This window comes from Indicator indicator, chromosome 11 (genome assembly GCF_027791375.1).
Source record: "Indicator indicator isolate 239-I01 chromosome 11, UM_Iind_1.1, whole genome shotgun sequence".
Classification (NCBI taxonomy): Eukaryota; Metazoa; Chordata; class Aves; order Piciformes; family Indicatoridae; genus Indicator; species Indicator indicator.
In genome coordinates this window covers 2,538,101-2,550,715 of record NC_072020.1, presented here as the reverse complement: position 1 = coordinate 2,550,715, position 12,615 = coordinate 2,538,101, and the positions used below count along the sequence as shown (strand labels likewise).

The window sequence follows — 12,615 nt, the reverse complement described above, 5'->3', positions numbered from 1 at the left end:
AGGGCAGTGCTCCAGTCCCTCAGTCATCCTGGTAGCATTCTGTTGGACTCTCTCCAGTAGATCCCTGTCCCTCTTGAACTGGATGCAATATTCTCGTCACAATAGCACTAGGCTGCCTGTCATTGATCAGAAGCAGCTCCTGTCTGAGGGGAATGGCATGCCTGGTGTTGCCCACCTCCCCAGGGTGAGCCCCAGGAGATGAGGGCAGAAGGGAGTGCTTGCTCCTTTCTAGCAGCATCGCTCTGCTGGTGCCATTTCAGCTACAGTCGAAAAGGAGTTTGTGAAATGCTGAGCTGCCCTCTGTGTTCCCTGCTGCAGCCTTCTCCTTTCTCAGCAGCACAGGGGGAATTTTAACTAGAAAGTTGCTTTTGTTTTCTTGATCCAGCATTGCTGTTCGCTCCAGATATTATCTGAGCATAAAAAGTGTGACGTCAATCGGGGTTCCAGAATTTCCAGTATGAAATGCATCTGCTGGAGGTTTTTATTTCTCTTTTGTCTGCTTTTGAGTAGATTGAGCCAGATCAGTATTTAATCACGACAGAGCCCACTGTAATCTCTGTTCTGTATAAAATCCCTCTCAGAGCAGAGCAGGTTGTTCAGTTGTGAATGGTTGCCCCCAGGAGCGTTTTGATATTGGAGGCAGGTGCAGCTTTCCATTTGCAGGGGGTGAGCATGGGCACATCACTTCTGGATTGCATGCTGGGTCAAAAACTGCCTGAGTGGCCAAGCCCAGAGTGCTGGTAAATGGAGTTAACCCCAGCTGGCAGCCAGCTGCAAGTGATGTTCCCCAGGGCTCAGCACTGGGGCCAGTTCTGTTTGATACCTTTCTCCGTGGTCTGCCACTTCACTCTGTAAGACCTCACCTAGAGTACTGCAGCCAGCTCTGAAGCCCTCAACACAGGAAGGACATGGACTTGATGGAGCAGGTCCAGAGCAGAGCCATGAGAATGATCAGGGGGCTGGAACACCTCTGCTACGAAGACAGGCTGAGGGAGCTGGGGAGAAGAGTAGGCTCCAGGGAGACCTAATAGCAGCCTGCCAGTACCTGAAGGGGCTACAAGAAGGCTGCAGAGGGACTGTTTGCAAAGGCCTGCAGGGCTGGGACAAAGGACAGTGGTTTGAAAGGAGAGATTTAAATTGGATGTTAGGAGCAAGTTCTGCACCATGAGGGTGGTGGAACACTGGACCAGGTTGCCTGGGGTGGTGGTTGGGGCCCCATCCCTGGACATATTCCAGGTGAGGCTGGACAGGGCTCTGGGTAGCCTGATCTAGTTGAGGATGTCTCTGCTTTCTGCAGAGGGGGTTGGACTGGATGAGCTTTGGAAGTCAATTCCAACCCAGACCATTCTATGATTCTATGGATGAACTTTGGACAGTGGTGGAGCACAGTGCAGTAAAGGCTGTAGAGGACATGCTAGACACAAAGCCAGCTACCATGCAAACCTGTGAATCAAGAATGTGTTCTGTTGGTGTCCAATTGAGCTTTTTAAAGGCTAGAGGTGTGGAGAAAAAAGAATAGAAGTAGTATATGAGATTTTGTTTTTCAAAGAGCTGAGTTGACATCTTCTATTCTATGCTAGCAGCCTGTAAGGGTTCATCTTAATAATAAACATCAAACAAAAAAAAAAGGAATAGAATAAAGTGATAAAATGTGAACCAGACTTAACTAACTTCCCAGAATGTGGCACAGTCTTCTGCATGGTGCTGTAATCAGTGCCTGAAGGAAGAATAAATATTTGAGGCTGGCAATTATTGTGAGTCATTTTATTTATATATATATATGTGTGTGTGTGTGTGTTTCTCTCTTCCTTGTTTTTTGTGTTCTCACCATGGGAAAGAGTGTTTGCTCTTAGCAGAGATGGCAATCAGTTGGGGAAACCAGTAGTACTACCACTAGGAAAGTAAAATGCCCAGGGAATAACTGGGTTTGATGGAAGGCTCTGCAGAGGTGGCCAAACTGTGAGTGTTTAATAATGAGGGTTGTGCCTTTCCCCTTGCGTCACTGCAGCTTTCCCAACACATTGCTCTTATTCCTTCTCATCCTGCACATCAGTACAGTCCTCACCACTGTGGTCTCTTCTCCCAGACAACCAGCAACAGAACAAGAGGACACAGTCTCAAGCTGTGCAGGGGGAAGTTTAGGCTTGAGCTTAGAAAGAAGTTCTTCCCAGCAAGAGAGACTGGCCTTTGGAATGTGCTGCCCAGGGAGGTGGTGGGGTCAGCATCCCTGGAGGTGTTTAAGAAAAGCCTGGATGAGGCACTTAGTTCCATGGTCTGGGTGATTGGCTAGGGTTGGGTGATCAGTTGGACTGGATGATCTTGGAGGTCTCTTCCAACCTGGGTGATTCTGTGATTCTTTAAAACAAGGGGGTTTTGCATGTTCATTTGTGTAGGACAGCAGTGTAGAGAATCCCAGAATCACAGAATGGGAGGGGTTGGAAAGGACTTCTGGGATTCTGTGTGCCAGAAGGGCACAGTTCTTAAGTACAACTAAAACCACACAAACCCCCAAATCACTTGCTGACCCCTTTGGAAATGAGCATGGTCTTGTCATGGGGATGGAATAGAGTCATAGAATGATTTGGGTTGGAAGGGACCTCCAAGATCATCTAGTTCCCACCCCCTGCCATGGGCAGGGACACCTCCCACCAGCACAGCTTGCTCAAGGCCTCATCCAGCCTGGCTTGAACACCTCCAGGGAAGGGACATCCACACTTCCCTGGGCAACCTGTGCCAGTGTCTCACCACCCTCACTGTAAAGAATTTCTTTCTAACCTCCAGTCTCAATCTGCCCTCCTCCAGCTTCAATCCATTCCCTCTCATCCTATCTCTCCCAGCCCTTGTCAAAAGTCCCTTCCCAGCTTTCTTGTAGTCCCTTTCAGGTACTGGAAGGCTGCACTAAGGTCTCCCCAGAGCCTTCTCTTCTGCAGGCTGAACAACCCCAGTTCTCTCAGCCTGTCCACACAGGGGAGGTTCTCCAGTCCTCTGATTATCTTTGTGGCCTCCTCTGGACCCTCTCCAGCAGTTCCATGTCCCTCTTGTGCTGGGGGCACCAGAACTGAAGGCAGTGCTCCAGGTGGCATTTCACGAGTGCAGAGCAGAGGGGGAGAATCATCTTCCTCATCCTGCTGGTCACACATCTTCTGACACGGCCTGGTTATCTTACATGCTTAAGCAGCTTTCCTTGATTAATAACATTCAAAAGGTGATTCCTCTGTTCCCTTTGTTCTTCTTTTGTATTAGCACATTTTCCCCCTCTCCTCTTTCCCTCTGGCTGCGGGCAAGGAGGTTCAGGTCATGGCACACCGACACAGCTCAGTGGCTGCTTTGTTTGGTGGAGACTTTTTCAGGTGGTGAACAGAAAACTCTTTCTTATCACTGCTGGGTCTCATGACTCATAGGCTGATTTTTCTATTTGCTTTCCCACTAAGGGCTAGGACCTGATAAACTGATTTTCACCTCGTGTAATCCCCATGGTGGCTGGGTGAGTAAAGTTGTGTCCACAGTGGCATGGCTTTACACCACACTGCTGCAGGAGTGGATTCCTCAGTTTCAGGTTTTATGAGGAAGGGATTGGCCCAGAGATTAAACAAAAATAAATCAGAGGAGCTCCCAGGAAGCCTTTGGCCCCTGGTTGCACGTTGCCTTCTAGCTAGTCCAAAGGAGCACAGAGCTTAGGTCTCCCAGCATCTGCTGCCCAGTGCATAGCTGTGGTGAGCAGTGGCTGTAGGGAGTCAGAGCAAAGAAATCTCCTCTGATTACCTGTGCAGCAGCTCACTTTGTGCAAGAGTTGGATTTGGTTTGTGTCAGTCACTGCTTGAAGCAGTAGCTGTGTAACCTTGTTTTGCTGGGACAAAATCTTAGGTCAGCTGTGGTCTGCAGCCCATTAGCAGTTTGGAGTCAGCCAGGGCAGCTGACCTGAGCTGGCTGCAGGCATAGCCCAGGCCATCAGCAGCACTCTCACTTGAGTATTTCCATCTCAGGAAGTACATCAGTGGTTCATGGGGTGCCTGCAGTTTCAGCACAGCTCACCTGTAGAGCAGCCTGTTTGATGCCACTGCAGGGAAAAAGTTTGAACTCAACCACTCCTCTTTCATAAAAGCAGCTTGGTGAAGAAGGTAGCCTCGCAGGCAGGAGGGCTTCTCTTTAATCTTTAGATCACATCAGCTCCTTTAGCAAGTCCTTACTCCTGTCAGTGATTGTGCTGCCTACTTATGCAGGATAAAGCACTCTCTTGGAAAGGCTTTAAGAATAAATTGTGAAGATTTGTGACTTTCCTTGACAAGCTCTTGAGCCTTAACTCCTGCACTATGTTTAAAAATAAAAATAAAATTTAAAAAATGATCCCTAAGTGGACACAAAGTAGTAGTCAGGAAATGTCTTTTATAAAATGAGTCTGTCCCATGAAGGGCAAGGGAAAAGCTCAACTTGTGAGTGGAAACATGAGAAATTAAGAACCTACAAAGCTTCTCCTCCGTGGAGGTTGGCCAGTATGGGTGCTCCCTTTCCTAGAGAAAGGACAGTGTAGATTTCCACCACACATCTCTGAAGGCAACTCCTTCAGAGTAAATGGCAAACTGGCTGAAGGGTCATATGAACGGCTTAGGTTGGAAGGGACCTCAGAGATCATCTCCTCCAACCTCCCCACCATGGGCAGGACACCTCTCAACCAGACTCAGCTGCTCAAGGCTTCATCCAGCCTGGCCTTCAACACCCCCAGGGAGGAGACAGCCACAACCTCCTGGCAGCTTGTTCCAGAGCCTCACCAGATGTTAGTATCCCATTTTGACGGTAGGTAGCTGAGCATCCCATAATTCATCAATGGTGGCTCCAGCACTTAAAATGTGTTAAAAGAGTTATTACATTGTGTCTGGAGCATCTCTCTTACAAGGAAAGGCTGAGACACCTGGGGCTGTTCAGTCTGGAGAAGACAGAGGGGATCTTAGGGTGCTTGAGGCTATGGCTTAGGGTGAGCCTTGTAGAGTAGGGTTCTGGGTTGGACTTGGTGATCCTGAGGGTCTGTTCCAACCTAAATGTTTCTGTGATTCTGTGATTCCAGTTGTTGTTGTTCTGTTGGTCTGCAGTAAAGGTATCATAGAATGGTCTGGGTTGGAAGGGACCTCCTAAGGTCATCCAGTCCAAACCCTTCTGCAGTCAGCAGGGACATCCTCCACTAGATCAGGTTGTCCAGAGCTCTGTTGAGCCTCACCTTGACTATCTCCAGGGATGGGCCCCAACCACCTCCTTGGGTCAACCTGTTCCAGTGTTCTACCACCCTCATGGTGCAGAACTTAGTTCCTCACATCCAATCTAAATCTCTCTTCTCTGGTCTGAAGCTATTGCCTCTCATCCTATCCCTACAAGCTTTTTATAAACAGTCTCTCTCCATCCTTCAGGTACTGGGAGGTTGTTAGCAGGTCTTCCTGTCTTCTTTTTGAAGGTTAATACAAAGACATTGTTGATATAAATAACCACTTGTTGTTTGGGATGAAGGTTAGAGAACATGCCAGGGAATGATCTGCATTGTTGTCCTGGGAATACTGTGGTCAAAGGCAAGCAAAGAACTGGTTTTATAGGCTACAGTCTGGTTTTTTACTCACACATTTGAAGCTAAAGAAAGTCATTTCCTCTGGATATTCCAAAGAGTGAAGTAGTTGGATGGCTGTGGTAGGCTGCAATTCACCTGGGAGGGCAGCACAGAAACTCAGCTCATTTTTTCCAAGAGAAGTGCTTGAAAAGGAAAGCAAATAACTTGGGAGTGCAAACTCACCCTGCTAGCACTCTCCAACTGATCCTGTAAAGCCTGACTTGGTTCAAACAGGTTTGTGTATGGAAAGAAATCATTCCACACTGTTGGTTCATGAGATAAGGTTCAGCTTATCAGCAGAACTATTTTCTGCACATCCAGGGAGTACAATGGGTGAGGGACACAGCAGCAGCAGGACAGAGGCTGGTGTCCAGCTGGAGCCACAGCCATGGGCTGCTTCCAAACGCAGCCAGGCTCACAAAGGGGCTTGGATAGCTGATGCAGGTGTCTCTCTGTATGACTGGGATGCTCTTCAAGAAGCAGAAGGTGCAGTTTCCCAGGAAAGAAGGAGACCTGTTCAAGCTGCTGGAGAAGCCTTAGGTGCCTTCAGATGGGACCCCAACATGCATGGGTGTTAGCCCAACAAATGAGCTTTCTGTGTCCATAGCATCCAGAGGCACATGGAGGTGTTGTCTGTGCCCATGGGCCTTGTGTTATTTCTGAAGAAAGATCCTGATTGTGCTGAATTAATTTCAGGAAACTTGCAGCCTGAAAAGCAAACCCAAATTTCTTTGCCTGAGGAGGATTTGGTGGGGAGGGAAATCTTATTAAGATTTTAATTTATGATTTTTTTTTTTAACCACTTGAAGGACTGCACCTCAAAGGGGACAGGCACAGCTCTGACTGGATTTTGCAAAGGGGGAAAGGCTTTTTTTTTTTTTTCTCATAGAATCAGTCAGGGTTGGAAGGGACCTCAAGGATCATCCAGTTCCAACGCCCCTGCCATGGGCAGCGACACCTCACCCTAATGGCCAGAGCTTCATCCAGCCTGGCCTTAAATCCTCCAGGGATAGGACCTCAATCACCTCCCTGGGCAGCCCATTCCAGGGTCTCACCACTCTCATGGAACTTCTTATCTCCAGCCTGAATCTCCCCACTTGATGCCCCCTGTGGGCTAGAAGCTTGGCTGTGTATTTCCACTTCCTGAGGGGAAGCATAACGCTGTTTGACATTGGATTTTGTGGGCAGAGTAACATGATTTGAGGAATGCCCTTCTCACTTCAGCAAAAAACCTCAACCAAACCAAAACAACAACCAACACACATCCTATGACCTAAGCAAGTCTGCTGTCACAGCTTCCAAATCTCTGTGCCTCTAAGCCCTGCAGAATGGGCACAGATTAAAGTCAGCTGCTGGCAGCTGAGTTCCCTCTTGCTGCAGCCAGAGCCAGAATGGGGCTGCTGGCTTTGTTCTGAGCAAACCATGGAATCTTATTTGTCATCTTTTTGAGTAAAGGTAAAGCTAGGCCTTAACAAAACAACAGAAAAAAAAAGCAAAATCATTTCAGTGTGGAGGAAATAATATATTCAAAGTAGTCAGCTGCAGATGGCCTTTTTAGTGAAGAGATGGATTCTGTGGGATTTACTCAGCCCTGTTGTGTACTTTATGTTGGCTGGACTCTCTAGGCAGCTGCAGCCCACAGATAACTCTTTTGTTGGGCCCACAGTTCAACTCTTAATTTCAACAGTTTGTTTTTTGTTTGTTTGTTTGTTTGTTTTGCTAGTTCAAGTTATTTAGATGTTAGAAAACTCACCAAATTCATGCTGCTTCCAGTCATCAGAATGCCATCAGGAGTGAATAATGATTGGTGCTGCCATTTATTGTGTTTATTAGGGTGGCAATTGGTTGAGAGCAGAGCATGCAAACCCCCTGCATGCCTCCTTGTCACAGGCTCACAGGATGTCAAGGGTTGGAAGGGACCTCTGGAGATTTTCCAGTCCAACCCCCCTGCCAGAGCAGCACCAGAGAATCCAGCACAGATCACACAGGAACACATCCAGATGGGTTTTGAAAGTCTCCAGAGAAGGAGACTCCACAACCTGAGCAGCCTGTTCCAGTGCTCTGGGACCCTCACAGTGAAGAAGTTCCTCCTCCTGTTGAGGTGGAACCTCCTGTGCTGGAGTTTCTATCCATTGCCTCTTGTCCTATCCCAGGGTGAAACTGAGCAGAGCCTGTCCCTGTCCCTTCCTTCCTGACCCCCAGCCCTCAGCTATTGATAGACATTGATCAGATTCCCTCTCAGCCTTCTCCTCTCCAGACTGAACAGCCCCAGGGCTCTCAGCCTCTCCTCCCCAGACAGTGCTCCAGTCCCTTCAGCATCCTTGTAGCCCTCCCTTGGACTCTCTCCAGCAGATCCCTGTCCCTCCTGAACTGGGGAGCCCAGACCTGGATGAAATATTCCAGGTGAGGTCTCAGCAGGGCAGAGCAGAGGGGGAGGAGAACCTCCCTGGCTCTGCTGGCCACACTCCTCTGAATGCCCCCCAGGACCCCCTTGGCCTTCTTGGCCCCCAGGGCACATTGCTGTCCCATGCACAACTTGTTGTCCCCCAGCACTCCCAGCTCCTTCTCCTTGGGGCTGCTCTCCAGCAGATCCTATCCCAACCTGTCCTGCTGCAGTTTATTCTTCCTTCCCAGCTGCAGGGCTCTGCACTTGTCCATTAAATCATCCCAGCCCTAGTGCTGCCTGAAGGTCCAGGATGGACAGGAACATTGTATGTTGATGCAGCATCTTGCTCCAGGGCAGTCTCTGCCTTTCAGAGCACTTTCAAACACTGCGCTGAGCGTTTTCACTTTGAGCCCGCAAGCAGAAAGCACAAAAGGGTTGCTGGGTTGCTGATTTCTGAGGATTCGATGCTTAACAGCTTCAGCCTCCACCAGGCTGAGCTTGCAGACTAGGCAGTTAGTTAGTGCAAGAGCAGGGCTTGATCTGTAGTTTAGAATGGAAGGCTGGAATAAAGATGAGAATAGCTGTGCCATCCTTTTGCTGATCCCTGCCTAGGAACCGCTTCTGCCTGTGCTGCTGAGCACTCTGGCTCTGAGAGCTGCTTGGCATGGCCCACTGAGAAGGGCCACTGGGTATGGGAGGTTATGGATGGCCTTGAAAATCCTTCTTTGTCAAGCACAGAGCAGTCCTCAGTATCAGCACAGGCTGGGTTCAAGGGCCTGCACCTGAGTTAAGGCAATCCTGGCACCAGGCTGGGGGATGAAGGAATTGAGAGCAGCCTTGCAGAGAAGAACCTGGGGGTACTGGTGGATGAAAAGCTGGGCGTGAGCCAACAATGTGCACTCACAGCCCAGAAGACCAGCAACACCCTGGGCTGCATCAAAAGCAGCCTGGACAGCAGGTCAAGGGAGGTGATTCTGCCCCGCTCTGGTGAGACCTCACCTGGAGTGCTGTGTCCATCTCTGGAGTCCTCAGCACAGGAAAGACATGGACCTGTTGGAGTGGGTCCAGAGGAGGCCACAGAGATGACCACAAGGCTGGAAGACCTCTGCTGTGAGGACAGGCTGAGAGTTGGGGTTGTTTAGCCTGGAGAAGAGAAGCCTCCAGGAAGACCTTACTGCATCTATCAGAAAGGGAGCCTATAAGAGAGGTGGGGACAATCTTTTTATCAGGGTCTGTAGTGACAGGACAAGGAGTGATTTCTTTAAACTAAAAGAGGGAAGATTTAGAGTAGCTATACAGAAGAATGTGTTTGGTTTTTTTTATGCCAAGAACGATGAAGCACTTGCCCAGGTTGGCCAAGGAGGTGGTAAAAGACCTGGAAACATTCCAGATCAGGTTGGACAGGGCTCTGAGCACCCTGATGGAGTTGAAGATGTCCCTGCTCACTGCAGGGATGTTGGGCTAGTAACCTTTAGAGGTCCCTTCCAACCCAAACCATTCTGTGAGTCTATGGCTATATAAGCCATGAGACAGATGAGCTGAGAGCCAGGAACTGCAGAGAAAACAGCTGCAGGTGCCCAGTCCTTGGTCTGGCTGCTGGGCACACACCAGAGATGGGGCAGCACAGATGGGAACTCCACCAGTAGCCAGCCCCTGGTGTGGGCTTGAAGAGAACAAAGCCATCCCCAAACACATGCAGCAAGGCATGGGTGGTTACCTGGGTGGCAAAACTGCCTGCAGCTCAGCTCTGAGCTTAGCAGGGGGACAAGAGCTGTGATGCTGTGAAATCAAAATGGAATAATAAAAACATCCTAGGCCTGGGAATATTCAGCAGGTGTTTGTGAAGCCCCTCAAGGGGTGCAATACATGCAGTCAGCATCTCTGGAGGCAACAGAGAGGAAAGCAAGAGTCAAACAAGTAGCTGTAGAGGGATAAAATGAGTCTGAGGGGACAGCATTCTACTGCCAGCATTTGCACTGAGTTATTTGAACTTTTCTTTACCTCCAAGTGATGTCCACTCAGAGCTGAGTCAGCCTGGGATGCGGCCTGGACCACCTCCCGTTGGAGTCTTCAGGGAGCGCAGCAGCACAGCCTGTGCTCCAGTGTCTTTCTTACCAGTGCCTTGCTGCATGATTTATTTTGCAGTTTTTACAAGAATCACACAAAGCTGATTTTTTTTTAAACTGCTGGTTTTTTTCCTTCCTTTCCCCTCTCTAGTTTTGTATGGAGCTGAACCAACCGACGCTGCCAAACATCCGCCGGTGGAAGGGCTCTCGAGGATGCTGGAAGGGTGTTGTTTCTGAAAACCTCTCAGGCCAGCTCCACAAGGTACATTGATCCCTAAGGCTGAACTTTGGCTTTGCTTTTTTTAAATTTTTTTTCCCCCCACCCCTCTGACATATTTTGGATGTTGAAGGTGAAACGTTTTGCAAAGCTGTTTTGGCAAGGTTTGCATCTCTTGGTTTTCTTACCTCCTATAACTTTCACTTCAATTATCCAGTTGGTTTTGGGGAAGAATTGTGTCAAAGGGTTAGGGCTGGGCCAGCCACAAGATGAGCTGCAGATGACCTTTATTAAACCCTCTCCCTTTCCCAAGGGGATAAGGGACAGAGACTTCACATCCTGGGCTGCATCGAGAGAAGTGTGGCCAGCAGGTCAAGGGAGGTGATTCTCCCCCTCTGCTCTGCTCTGGTGAGACCCCACCTGGAGAACTGCATCCAGGTCTGGAGCCTCTATTACAAGAGGGATCTGGACATGCTGGAAGGTGTCCAGAGAAGGGCCATGAGAATGAGCAGAGGGCTGGAGCTCCTATCCTATGAGGACAGACTGAAAGAGTTGGGGCTGTTCAGTCTGGAGAAGAGAAGGCTCTGAGGTGACCTTCTTGTGGCCTTCCAGTATCTGAAGGGGGCTACAAGAAAGCTGGAGAGGGACTTTTTAGGGTGTCAGGGAGTGATAGGACCAAGGGGAATGGAGCAAAACTAGAAATGGGTAGATTCAGATTGGATGTTAGGAAGAAATTCTTCCCCATGAGGGTGGTGAGACACTGGCACAGGTTGCCCAGGGAGGTGGTGGAAGCCTCATCCCTGGAAGGTTTTGCAGCCAGGCTGGATGTGGCTGTGAGCAACCTGCTGTAATGTGAGGTGTCCCTGCCCATGGCAGGGGGTTGGAACTGGATGATCCTTGAGGTCCCTTCCAACCCTGACAATTCTGTGAGTCTATAATACTGGCTGCAAAAAGAAACTAAAGAACTTTAATGAGAATAATAACAATCAAATGAAATACATACAGAAGTATACAAACCCAGTATTGAAGCCAAGCCCTGATGGCATTTATGTCACTGTCACCACTGATGCTGTGGGCAGGCACTGGGGAAGTGCCAGGCTGGGCTCAGCTGCAAATAGGAGCTGGATTCAGGGACACAGAGATTGGGGTTGAAGGCAGAACTGACAGAGTCTCGATGCTGACCACTGAAGAAGAGGCTTTGACCCTGGTGATCCCTCAGCTTTATACTGCATGTGATGCACATGGAATGGGATCCCTTGCTGGTCAGTTTAGGGTCAGTCTGTCCTGTCCACTCCTTCTTGCAAGTGCTACCTCTTCCTGCACCCCCAGCATGGCACACAGGATTTGGCAGTGACCTTGATGTCCATCAGAGCCAGCACAAGCAAGAGCCTTTCTGCATCCCAAACCTTGGCAGCAGCTACAAGCATGGAGGGTTCTAGAAGCAGACACTATGAGAAAGTCCTCAGAAAGTGCTGTCAATCAGAAGGGACTGAGCTGAGAAGTAAAACCACTGAACAGAATTAGTTCTGTTCTAGCTCAAAGCAGGACAGAGATAAAGCAGAGGATGAAATCCTTGGGTGTCTGATGGCCTGTGATGTGATTCAGCTCAGTGGGGCTGCCCAGGGAGCATCCCTCAGACTTCTGGGATGAGATAAAGAATCATTTCTGCCTGTTTCTTTATCTCCTACTGGTAGCCTAGGACTCTGTTTCTCATTTACACTTGTGCACAGCAAGTTGAGCTTCCTGCTCTCAGCAGGTGCCAAGCCTACATGGCTCAGCTTTTACTGCCTCTGTGTCTTTGGGGAGTGGTGTACACCCAAGAGGGGGCAAAAGTTTCACTTGAGAAGCTGGGTTTGGGCAGAATGGTTTGGGTTTGCCTTCTTACTACTAGCTTTTCTCAATTATCTTCCTTTTTTATTCTGGTTTTTTTTTAATTCCAGGGGGTTGAATACTCTGGCTTCCTCTGGGATACCACAGCTGGCATTGAGCTAAAAGATGCTTCATCTCAGGAGGCTGCCCAGACTAATGGCAATGGGAGGCACCCATATCCTCACCCATACCTGGCACATTTCAAGGTAAATGCCATTGTGCCCACCAACCCTTGCGGAATTGAGCTTTTGTTAAGAAACTTTGGGGTAAGGTGCTGCAAAGATGCAGAGTCCTCTTAACAGGTAAAAGTCTGCATGAGGTTCTGACCCATCCCATCCCTTCAACACAGTCTCATGCTTTGATTAGAGGCCAAGGCCATGAGACATAACCCAGACATGGCCTTTATGGGTATGGCAGATCACCACAATCAGTCCTTTCCTCAGCTCCTCTGAGAGCAAACCCTGCTGCAAGGCAGCATTTGGGCTTGTCA

At 49.1% G+C, this 12,615-nt stretch overlaps 1 protein-coding gene across 1 annotated transcript in view; it reads left to right on the top strand.

The window, feature by feature from the left end:
* EEPD1 (endonuclease/exonuclease/phosphatase family domain containing 1) overlaps positions 1 to 12,615 on the top strand; it is a 77,625-nt gene that overhangs the window by 46,916 nt on the left and 18,094 nt on the right. The window contains exons 3-4 of the mRNA XM_054384900.1: positions 10,191 to 10,301; positions 12,197 to 12,331. Coding sequence (XP_054240875.1) covers positions 10,191 to 10,301; positions 12,197 to 12,331 — 246 coding nt within the window. The remainder of the gene's footprint in view (positions 1 to 10,190; positions 10,302 to 12,196; positions 12,332 to 12,615) is intronic.